This window comes from Rhipicephalus sanguineus, chromosome 8 (assembly GCF_013339695.2).
Source record: "Rhipicephalus sanguineus isolate Rsan-2018 chromosome 8, BIME_Rsan_1.4, whole genome shotgun sequence".
Classification (NCBI taxonomy): domain Eukaryota; kingdom Metazoa; phylum Arthropoda; class Arachnida; order Ixodida; family Ixodidae; genus Rhipicephalus; species Rhipicephalus sanguineus.
The window spans coordinates 30,339,228-30,351,834 of record NC_051183.1 but is presented as its reverse complement, the minus strand read 5'-3'; the positions used below and the strand labels follow the sequence as shown (position 1 = coordinate 30,351,834).

Genomic DNA, 12,607 nt, shown 5'->3' with positions numbered 1-12,607 from the left:
GATAAGTGCTGTCCCCCTGTTGTCGTCTTCTTTCTCAAGCGCTTTGCGTTGTCACTGTCTCAAACCAAGAAGGCCGAACTTCAGCGCTGGTTTATGTGCATGTGTTTTCATACGACATAAAAAAAACTAGCAGGAGGCGAAAGCCGTCTTCTTTTTCTTTTTAGTCGATACACTGGTCCTCCCCCCTATCTCCGAAAGCTTTCTGCACCTAACGTGGTTTTGCACTGCCTCCAGGATCGGAGGCATTGCAAGCTTTCTGTACCTCACCTGGTTTTACACTGCCTCCGTGATCGACCCACTTTTGACCAAGCCACGATGTCATGTGACGGCGTCATCGTGTGATGGGGATATGTGACGTCATGATGACGTCAAATTGTGACGTCATCACATGATTATTTTTTTTCGCATCACTGATGTTGACGCCGCCGACGCGGGACCCCGACGGTCAATTTTCGCGTTTGATGCGGCATCTAACGCTTTCGCCATAATAAAACTCACAGTGTCACCTTATTCCTAAAACGACTGGGTCCCTTCGCCCAAGACGACTCAGAGGCGTAGGCAGTGCCTTGTGGCTATTCCACCCAATATAGTGGAAAAAACAGCGTGAACACAGGACGCGGGCAGGTGGCACGGGGGCGGGCGCTGACTGCCAACTGAATATTTTATTGAAGAAACCAAGTATGCATAGATACAGGGAAACATGAAAGAGATTAGGTTATCATTTTGATTACCTGCGTGACCTCAGATAGCGGATTTCCTTGCCTAGCAGATCAAGTGACGGGACGCGTACACATTGCTCGCTCCTTTGGAAACCTAATCTTTTTCATGCTTTCCTGCATCTATGTATACTTGGTGTCTTCAATAAAATTTTCAGTAGGCAGTCAGCGCCCGTCCTCGTGTCCCCTTCCTTCATACTGTGTTCGCGAAGTTTTTTTTTTTTTTTTCACTTTTCAGTGACGTACCAACTAGGCCGCCTTTCGTCACTTGTTCGGGTATTCTACCGTTCACTTTGTATCACATGAACGCCGCTTTTGACAGCGAAGCTGTTTAGCAAATCGTTCCTTGTCGGACGAACCAAACAACTATCATCATCATTAACGAGTATGTGCCACAGATATCGGGTAAATCCAACTACTTACCACTGAGCCACTAAAAAAGAAGGCAAGGACTATCATCATTATAAACGGGTATGTGCCACAGAAATTGATTAAATCCCACTACTCATCACTGGTCCACTAAAAATGAAGAAGGCAACAGTTAGCCCAACAAATGGCTGCGAAGCGACGGCGGCGAGCTGAAGACCCCGAGTACGTACATCGAGAGAATACTAGGTAATGGGAACGGCAACGGCTGCTGCGAGAAGACCCCGAAGCGATAGAAGGCCTACGCCAACGACGACGTGCCCGTAGATATGTGAGAGGTGCGAACGTTTGGTTTCAGCGCGAGTTTCTGTCTCTGGAGTTTGGACAACCGTGTCGTGTCTGTGACTGTCTGTGGTTTAACTCGAACTTCTCTGCGCTGAGAATCAACGTAGAAACAACCTAGCATCGCCTAGCTTTAGCCTAACAACGACTTAGAAGCAACCTAGAAGCAACCTAGAAACAACCTGCATCACCTGGCGGAGGCCTAGAAACAAGCTAGATACAACCAGATTAGTCTTCACAATCGTCCACTTTCCCTGTTTCAGGCCTTGCGCGGCTTTGTGCAAGCTTCGCTTTTTTTTTTTGCTTCACGTCGCTCACGCGGGCTTTTCTGTGAAGGTCACGTTCGTATGAAGCATATGAGAGAAGGAAGAATAAGCTTTCTTGAGAACCAGCAATTTGAGCGGCGCGGCCTAGGCCTCCCACGTGGGGACGTCGAGGTCTTGCCTCTTCGCCGCCTGCTGCTGGGTGGCCCATAGCTGGTCGTCGCGGTGGGAGCTGCGCAGGGCGGCGCGTTATCTCGACGAGAGGGTCTCGGTGTTAACATTCTGATATTGAACTGACATTCCCACAGCATGTGTGGAAGCGATGCCACTTGTCTTGCATATTTTACGAATCAGAGAGAAACAACGCTAACAAAATGGGTCTCCTTGATTGGTCTCTCTGTTCCGACGTGTGAGCGGCCCGCTATGGGCTACAGAGCGCGTTCCGAAGGACCTCAATAAAGTTGTTCCATCCATCCGACCATACATCCTTGGTTATGGTTTCGCCTTAATTTTATACCCAATCCGCTCATATGATTGCCTGTTTCAAACGGCAGCGGTCGGCAGCACCAGTGTCATCAACATCACTGTCACTGAATAACTATTGGCAGAAGAAGTAGAAGAAGAAAAGAAGCAGCAGCATCGAAATGGCCGCACCATCAGAGGGTCCAGCTAGCCTCTCCTCTGAGCCAGGTACATCCACACATACTCTCATGCTTCATTCTTTAAGTGTTAGACGAGTGCGAAAAATTATGAGTTGGGCGCTTCTGTTTTTTTTTTAATTCACATTCGCAGATGTCGCCCATGGCGCCGAGGTCCTCAGAGCGCCTTCAGGGGCAGCGGTGTCGTCCAATCTGGTGGAAGTGCGGGAGATGAGCACCCACCGTGATGATCCGCGTAAGTCCCCCTTTTTCTGGTCAGCTGCGGTAATGAAGTGGCTATGGTGCTCGGCTGTTGACCCGAAGGTCGCGGGTTCGATCCTGGCCGCGTCGCTCGCATTTAGATGGAGGCGAAATGCTGAAAGGCCCGCGTACTGTGCGATATCAGGGCACGTTAAAGAACACGAGATGGTCAAAATTTCCTAGAGCCCGCCCTCCACTACGGCCTGCCTTATAATCATATCGTGGTGTTGGCACGTAAAACCCCAGAGATTATGTTATTGCCTTTACTGTCGTTTCGACGAGAACATTCACGGGTAATGCACATTCCCCGGGTGTTACTCTGCGGGCTGGGACGCCCCTGTAAGTGTTGTTTTATTGACTGCCTGATGCGAACTTTTGACCTGACGAGAAATACATTAGGAGCCTCTGAATTCTTGCGAATGTTCGAAAGCTGCGATTGCATATCGGCCGCTGTTTCTGAACAACGACGCACGCATTTTGTCTAAGTTTAAGTATCGCTGCATCCTTCATCATTTGTCCCCCCACAGTACTCAAACCATAATAGCCTGGTCTGTAATGAGTAAACATATTACCAAAGATGCCTTCTAACTGCTAAATTAATGTTGAACCTTTTCTTTGATTTCTCGACGCAGATCATGCGGACAACAAAGTGCCGGATGACGGCGCCCCTCCAAAAGAAGAAAAGAGGGTATCGTCCGAGGAACGACCATTATCCTCCTCTCCAGTCGGTGAGATTTAGACAATGAAACAACTTGTTTGTTATCTTTTGATCTTATCCTTTATCCTTAGACTGAGTGGTGCATACATGTGCATACATCAGTTCATATATCAGTTCTGATGTATGAACTGCATACATCAGTTCTCCATTGAACGTCCATGCAACACTTCGGCCTGTCCGTAAACTTCATATCAACGTGCTGACTTATGACGAAACGACTGCTGTCGACAGCAGAAAAATATAGAACCATTTTTGTGCACCGGCAAATAACTTTTGCAAGAAAGATGTCGCATCAGATAACACGTTGTTTCCTGGCAGATATATTACAGGTAGGGCAATGACGTTGCAGTGTTGAGATATCAACACAAAATTCAAAACTTCGAGTTTGTCTTTTTATTCTTCCTCTTACCAAGCAACAGCCACGCGATTATTCGAAACTAGAGCTTTAACCCTTTGAGACGCTTTGTACACAAATGTGTGCATGGTTTTGCTAGTTTTGTCGGCTAGCGGCTACGAAAGGTCAACACACACTGAGGTTTTCATAAACTGAACCTCCCGCGCAATATATCTTCATTGAACGTCATTTCGCTATGTACTATTGCATATGATCAGCACTACCATGTTCGACGAGTCGTTTGACGTGCCGCTTTCAGCGAGCAACGTCAAAAGTATTTTTTACTCGTAATGAACGTAACAGAAAACAAATTAGCACTATATTTCTAGACAGAAATTTTATTGTATTTACGTAAAAACAACATGAATTACTTCAAGAAAATAGATATTTGATTACGATTTAATTAAGACTGATTGCTATACATTACATAAATGAAAGCATTATGAGAATGTTTTTGTTGCAATAGTATATCGCGTGCCTTACAATAATGTGTAATTTGACGCATTCACAGGCGATTATTCATGGCTCGCGTCTAAGAGGGTTAAAAATCATGCATTGTCTCCCTGTATTGGTTTGATTTTTTAAACACGGTAGTCTTTCTTGGGGAACTTAGACGCAGAAATTTTTGTCTCTTTGTCTGTCTGTCACCCGATTCAGCCACCAGGCCAAAGTTTAACCACTTTCTGAATGCCCAGCCATCTTGAACTGGTATCACCGTTCACACTTGTGAACATTGTCGATCAAAATGCAAATGTTACGCGTACCTGAGGCGCAACATCAATACTTAAGTATTAGGCGGTGTGTTCCTGTACTAGAAAATACAAAGATACGTAATTCTAAAGACCCTACTGTTTCTTGCGCTGCGCTGCAAATGCGGCGCTAGGGGCCAGATGCTGCGATTCAACATAGAGGAGGGGGACTCATGTAGTACGGCCGGCAGAAGACTATCGTCTTTCGACGACATTTGCAGCGAAGCACGCAGATACGCGGCCAATTTTTTTCTTTGCCTTATACCGTTACTTTGAAGACTGTCGATGCAGTACGCTTATCGCTATTGCAGCGCCTCAGTACGAGGCTGAGATGACTCCCTTCCAGCGCAAGGTGGTCAACGTGACCTTGTGCTTCAGCGTGAGCATCATCGGCGTCGCAGTTTTCAGCCTCATGATCGTGGCGCTGACGCATCATGTGAAGCAACTTGCCGACGGTTCACAGGCACGGAATTTTCTTTACAATTCAAGCAATCGCCTGCTCACTCGAGCGAAACTTCTGTGAGCGAAACGCGGTGCATTCTCTTCAAACGGTGCCCTAATCAATTTCTCTGAGCCCTCCAAAGCTTGATCTATCGCTCTTATTCCAAATGCAGATATATGGCACATTGAAAAAATGGTCAGGGCTAAAAATTTTCAGTAGTGTTGATCGAGTTATCCCCATCAATACTGAGACGAAAACTATTCGAACTTAAATTTCTTTAATTGAACTTCACTCAATACCGTTTGTCAACGAATCGGTGAGTTATATAGAAGAAAAATCTCACAAACTCAAGCTATGGCACTAACTCAACCAACTGCTTTGCTTAAGCTAACAGCTTTAGAGTACTACAGGGATTGTCCGTAAGGTAATGAGACTTGGTCTGGCAAGAAAATATATTTAGTCGATCGGCTCTCATTCTTAAAATTCTCGAAACTAGTTTTTTCGGGCATTAATAGACGATGCCAACGCGATTCCCAGGCTGCAAAGGTTCCCGTCATCTGCCGTTACCTCTTCAAGAAACTCGGTGACAGCCCGTTGTATGGCGGGAAGATCAACGAAACGATGACCTTTCAGGTCCCTTTTTAACTATGGAGACAGGGACAAGTCTGGCGGGCTCGCACATCAGGGCTGTTAAGTGGCTGCAGCAATGAGGTCGGGTCCAGGAGATTCTTTTAATTTAGCCACACTTTCGTTCAAGGCACTCACTGAAAGGCGTCTAGAACGCTCCTTGTATTCTGTGGTCTCCCGTCCGTACTTGAACTCACTAAACCACCTAAAAACCTGCACCCTTGGGAGGCGTTGTCTTTGTAAGCCTCCTTACCCAAGGCGAACGTCTCGGCAGCGCTTTTGCGCAGGAGAATGAATAATATACTTGCGTATCGCTGCTCCAGTGAACGCTCCAGTTTAGACGTTTTCTGCCGTGGCAAAAACTCGAAAACTGATTTCGCGCCACTTCATATCCTCTCTGCGTCAGAGCTCGGACGCCAATTCCGCCAGGTGTGTTACATAGCTTGTGGCACCTTCCACATATTGCTCAGGTGGGCACCGGGCGTCCTGGTGCACCGTTTCGTCCGATAATTGTCCTGGTGCACCGGTGCGCACCGGGCGCCTTGGCGTCCCGGTGCGCACCGGTGCGATTTGTCGAAGGTTCCATTAGTACCACAATAGCAAAACCCTCCTTCGGAGAGCGGGATACTGGCGACCGCAGCGCCGCGCGGAGGGCGATCTCATTACTTTAAGGACAAAGCCTGTACTTTGCTGCGTCCGGCCCTCTCTAGAAGATGCCAGTGTATTGTGAAACTGTACGCGCAGGAATGCAAGTCACAGCAGTGCCTGGATGCGACGCGCTACTTGAGTTCCGTGGTGGAGAGAGACCTGCACCCCTGTGTGGACATGTACAGTCACGTGTGCAACCGATGGACAAGCCGGAGGCGCGGCGTGGGCTTCGTGCCGGACGCCCTACACCTGTTCCTGCAACGTATCCTGCGCCGTCTTCAAAGCACAGGAGACAACGTCTTGGGAGAACCGATGGCTCCAGGTTTGGCGAAGGGCCTCCGATATAGGCCGACAGTGACGTTGCAGTCGCTTTCCGTATGGTTAAAAACTTAGCCTCCGAGACAGGACAATAGGCGAGGGCACGGAGGCTAGTGTGTGAAAGCGTGGCTTCTTGCATAGAACGTATGCACGCGGTCATGAAAGACCATGGGCGTAAAAAAAAAGAAAAAGAAAAAAAAACATCTGGACGCAACGATGTCAAGATTACGCTAGTACGATTAGTATCATTAAAGCATTGTAGCCACACACATCGTTAGCACGACCGAAACGCCTCATTTGTAGCGCGTCTACTACACCAGGAGCCTTGATGTGTGTACTTCCCTCTGAACAAGTTCTGCCATCTAGCAGTGCCGTCTTCAACATTTCATGTTAGATGGATTCCCGTATGTAGTGAGCTCTGGAAGAGGCTGAAAGGATTCCGCAAACTCACTGTGTCACGTACATTAAGTTTGTGGTAGGTAATTTCAGTACTGAGCTTTCGGATACCTTAGAGCCATAATGGCATATCAAATTAAGCTCGTGTATGCGAATTCAGCGTGCATTCCACGTGTATAGGGTTTCTTCTTGGGTTAGGCAAAGAAGGAAATTTTCACAAGCATTATGACGTGTCGGCTTCGTTTATTCTGAGCATGCACTAGGTAATGCGTCCTGGACTCAATTTCAGGGGGCCGTATACAGTAGTTGTGAAGACGCATTCATATTGAGATATTTAAGAGGGTTGTACGGAGTGCATTCTGAGAGAACTCGGACTGCTTTCAATCTTGGTCTCTTGCTGGAAGACTTAATTTACGTTCACGCGCGCAGTAATCTAACAGAATTACGATACTACCAAGATTCCTCTGTATTAAAAAATTCCCATGTCCTCCCTACCACATGACTTGTACTCGTTATGCTGTAATTTGTGCGTGGAATGATCTTATATATTGAAGAGAATTTACAGATTTGTAGCGCGATTAGATTCTTACTGAAATGTTCCGCATTCATTCCAATAATTCCGCATGCTTTCGTGTGCGTCTTGTTGAAGTTTATATGAAACATGTATAACACCTATATAAATTCTGTAAAATTTTGCTGAACGGTTACATCACTCGAATGACACAGGAAATGTTCCGATAGATATGGCTGTGCTCTACATTTTTCTCTTCTTGTAATATAAACTATGGCCATTCTGCCTTTGTGCCGATTTGATCACCGAATTCGCACGAGTCTCAAACACTACCGGCGGGTGAAGTTTTTTTTCTTTTTTTTTTGTTCTTCGCAGTTATTCAGATCGGCAAGCGCCTACTCGATGACTGTGCCGCGTACATGAACGCGACGGGCTCCAATAACCTTCAAGCTGACATTCTGTCCGTGCTAGAACACGTCAACGTTTCAGTGCTCTTGAAAAGCAATTCCTCGAGCACCGCCTTAGTGCGAGCAATCAACATCACGTTCACAACGGGTCTTCACAGTGCAGTGGTCGTCACGCGCAAGAAGCACGACTCGGGCTCGTTCCTTTACCTCGCCAATGCACCGTCGATACGTCGCGTACTGCGAGCGCCACCCACGGACGATGACATCGAGGCCTACGTCGGTGACGTCATCCGTCACGTGTCCACGAACACCGACGCCGCGGCCATTGCTCGCGATGTGCTCGATGTGGACAGCGAAGTCGATAACTTCGCCGAAGGCGACGTCATTAGCATTTGGCTTGCGGCTGGGGATCTAAAGAAGGACGCCGGCTTTCCGTCGGGCGTCTGGAGCCAGGTTTTCGCTTCTTTCGCCGCCCAAGGATTACCGGTCGCAGACGCCGACGTCGTTCTCTTCACCGGGTACGAGCAGACCCTGAAAATTTTCCAACACTTGGCCGAGGTTCGACTCCGAACGACAGTTTGGTATCTCACAATCACCATTATTGCGCAGGTAACATTAATTCATTTATGCTATTTTAGTATAAAGCCTCTAGGGGCACATATGTCGCACTCAACATGTCAGTAGGTGGAACATGGAATTATGTGCGCACATGGGGAGGGGGCAGGGGAAGCCGCCCCCTTTAATAATCTAAGTGGGGTGCCAAGTCTTCCTTTATTCAGTTGGACATACCCGTCATTGTTTAAGACGCCAGTTGGTTAGGGGAAAGGTGGGGGTTGCGCTGAAATTTCGACCCCCTTTCCAAATGGAGAACCCTGCGTGCAGTTATAGAAGTGAAGCAAGGACGCGTTGTTTCATCCGGAGACAAATTTTTAGGTTATCTTTCCTAATGTGCTTCATTCATTATGTGGCGATCTAACAAGTCCACATCAACACCCCGCTGTACTCAAACTTTTTGTCAGAAACTCGACGGCGCGTGTCATAAGAGCGATGTAATGCACAGGAATTTCCACTTTTGCAAGCTTCTTCTGGTGTTTGGAAGCGCTTGCTCTCTAGGCCAAACCACAAACAACCCAAGCCACGAGCGCCACCCGAAGGCGTGCTATTCACGCTCTCTCTGGGAGCTGAGTTTAGCAGCGTGGTGGCGCATGAGTGGGGCTGTTTTGTGGGCAGCGATCGTACGTGATTCTTGGTTTTATGTTTCGTGCAGAATATACTACTTAAAAACAACGCCCGTAATTCTATACAATTTAATCCCACCACGCTGCTTGGTTTGTGAGATATCAGTACAAAACCTTCTCTCAACGTGAAAAACATGCACTCGTAAGCACTATAGAGTCCAAACGCAGGTTAAGCGAGCATTCACCTCTTACTCCATTAAACCTGCCACCAGGTTTGAAGCGATTTGAATGTGGCAAAGATAGGAGTGGTGAACCGAAACCAACAGATCAGCGTACAGTGCTGTTAAGAGAATAACAGGAGTTGTCACTTGTGCGAATCCCTTCTGGGTGTTTGAAAGCGTTTGCCCTTTACGGTCAACCCAGAAGCAACCCAAACCACGAGTGCTATAGCCAAAGTCATGCTGTTCACGGTTATTGAGAAACACAACACATGAATCATTCTATGCGCTAGCCGAAGGCTTGCTATTTCAGTTAATCAGAAACACAACGCATGAATCATTCTATGTGTTTGAGCAAACATAACTTGATGCACTGTAACAGCCCCACATATGGAAATCATACCATATCGAAACATTACCAAAGGTTTGCTACAAAATGGATGCGAGATGCAAAGCGATATGATTACTGCAACAAAATCGTAGCTGTTTACACTTTGTATGTATTTTGTGTATGTATTTTGGACATTTGGCCTAACTTGTCTTACCTTTTCTGCGTCCAGGCTCTTCGGTACGACTTTGCGAGGCGCTTCCACCCGACTCATGGCCACGACCCCACACACCTCTGTTTCGAAGCCATCAACGATGCCCTGTATCTGCACTGGCATTACGTGTTGCGTGAACTCTCCATAACGCAGCCGGTTGTGGGTATCGGCCAGCTGATGAACTCAATGTTCCTCAGCGTCCACCGACTTACCGTACCCGAATGGTTCGACGAAGCGACCGCGGCACTAGCGCGTGGAAGAGTCAACAAGACGTCGCTGGAGACGCTGGCGCCATCTGCCGTTGACGGCGGCGTCACGAACGTGAACACGACTTACCTCCAAAGGGAGCTGCGGCAAGCTTCGGCAGCGAAAGCGCAGAGCAGTTTTCCCGCGAAATATGTCTCGTTTCGCGCGCTTTCCCATAGAGAGGGTGTCCTACGCAACCCGCCGCACTGGGTGACTGCGCGCGTTGCCTCGCTGTGGGCTAACCCGTGGCCCGTGTTCGATGTCCTCTACGACAAGATCTTCTTGCCGGCAGCGTACCTGGACAGCCCGGTGTTCTACAACGAACCCGCAGCGCTGCCTTTTCTCTACGGCACAGTTGGGGCTGCTATGGCTAAGGCACTCGCCGATGTTGTTGGTCCTTATTCAAGGTTAGTGTTTATAATATTAATTGTTGGGGTTTTACGTCCCAAGACCACTATATAATCATGAGGGAAGCCGTAGTGGAGAGCTCCGGAAATTTCGGCCACCTGAGGTTTTTTAACACGCACCTAAATCTATGTAAATGGGCCTCTATCCTTTCGCCTCCGTCGAAATGCGACCGCTGCGGCCGAGATTCGATTCCGCGAGCTCCGGGTCGGCAGTCGAGCGTCATAACTACTGGACCGCCGTGGCGGATAGGTTAGTTTTGACGTATAGCACACAGGCCGATGCGGCTACAAACTCTTGGACAATTTGCATCTCGCATCTTCACATACGTACTTTTGCACATGACCTACATTTGATAATCGGTTTACTACGGAAAGGATCGCGTTCTGTATATACCGTTCTGTTAGAAAACTAATGCACTTCAATTTGTCAGATTGACTCTCCACAATCGGATAGCTTTCTGGGGCGTTCCTTGGTTTCTAGTCAGGCGGGTTCGTCTTTACCGAGTGCAATAGCACATGGTCGAATGGCCAGGAAATGACGCAGTAATGTTCATAGACAAGTCAGCAATTTCTGTTTCGTTTATTGCTATAGTTCGAGAGAGCAATGCACATCCTTCTTCCCAGGTACGTTTATTCTTCTAGTGATATCCCGACGTACATCATGCTTAGCACTTACCTTCAATGGCTTTTGTATCCAGAGAAAACTGGCGTAGCAGTAGTCGCGGATACAATTCCCCGCAGCGACAGCTACATTCCGACGAAACCGATTGTGGCAGGCGTTGTTTTTAGAGAACTCGCTTTAGGCACAGCCTGCTGTACTTTTCTGAACATTCAAGCTGTAGACCCTGGCACACAGATGAGACCTAAACCAGATTCGTTAGATGTCTTTAGCTTGTCTAGTATTCCGGTATACGCAGAGGGGTTTACGGAATACTGGGTTACCGGACAGTGGTATATGTACACCTTGTGACGCTTCGTGCAACAACAATTATAGACACGTTTGTTCGTTTAGCCTTGTGTCATTGAGAAAAAGTTTTAAACGGCAGCACATTAGACATTAGGCTGCTGCCAAGAATTTGCACCGGCAGAGAAGTTTCTGCAATGACAATTCTGTGCTTGCCTGGTTCATCTTGGCCCCGCCAGATGGCACCACCTATCCGGCCTCTGAAGGTTACGGCTACGGTATCCGGTATAAAATTAACGCAAAGAAGTTTGCGGACAATCTAAAACTGTCTATTGTAAAATTCCCATTCTGCCGATTTTGTCTTTGTTCCTTTCGTCCAGATGGAACGCCAGTGCACCGCACCTGCCGCAAGACTCCTGGTGGACCATCGCGAAGCTGTTCGACGCCACGCTGCGGTTGGGCTGTCTGCGAACTCGAGTCGACGAAGACGTGCTCCGACACCCGTACCGAAACCCGCAACCGAAGACCTCGCAGGCCTTCAAGAGCAGCACGTTCGCCTGGATTCGGGCCGCCAGGGTCGCGCACGACGCTATGAAGGAAGCCTTCAACAAGGACAGTAGCCGCAGCGGGGATGCCGCCCGCGACAAGTACTGGCCGAAAGTTCAGAGGCAGTTCTTCACGCGCTTCTGTCTGATGGCTTGCGGGACCGAGAGGCAAGATGCCCTGAAGCCACGAGAGCGATGCACCTGGCCTCTTGTCAGCATGCCCGAGTTTGCGACGGCGTTCGAGTGTCGAAACGAGACTTACAAGGATTTGCAGGAGTCGTGCGCTCCTTTCTGATCGGTTTTCTCTCGTTCATGTTCCGATGGCTTTCTTTTTTTTTTCTCGTACCTGTTCGATACGCGTTGCCAGACTGCACGAGCCTACGTTTTGAAACGTTTCAAATTGTACGTTCAATTGCAGAGAAAAGAAAATATGTTGTGGTCGCGTTAGAATCAGCAAATATTCATTAGATTTTTATGTATCTTTAGCGTTAACAAGACGCGTCCCGTACTTCAGCCACGTTGACTCAAGAGCGCGCTCATCACGACAAATAATTACCGAAGTTCTTTTACGATACGCGTTTTCATCCTTTACACTTTTCTTTGCTTACTATAACGCATTCGTAGTATCATTCGGCATAGTGGTTGTGAGCGAGCTTGACGCTTAATGTACATGCTAGTATGCCAGTAAGAGTTAGCGACCCATGGATGGCGTAGAGGTATGCAGTTGGTCGCACATGAACGCTACCGTGTTGACAGTCGTGCACCATTGAT

At 47.9% G+C, this 12,607-nt stretch overlaps 1 protein-coding gene across 1 annotated transcript; it reads left to right on the top strand.

Moving 5' to 3' along the window:
- Positions 1-2,331: 2,331 nt before the first annotated feature.
- LOC119403123 (uncharacterized) lies at positions 2,332-12,131 on the top strand. The gene is made up of 8 exons (XM_037670071.1): positions 2,332-2,377; positions 2,480-2,581; positions 3,219-3,314; positions 4,759-4,910; positions 6,261-6,486; positions 7,765-8,405; positions 9,753-10,387; positions 11,672-12,131. Exons 1-8 carry the CDS (start codon positions 2,332-2,334, stop codon positions 12,129-12,131), a joined length of 2,358 nt encoding a protein of 785 aa, XP_037525999.1.
- Positions 12,132-12,607: the final 476 nt, after the last annotated feature.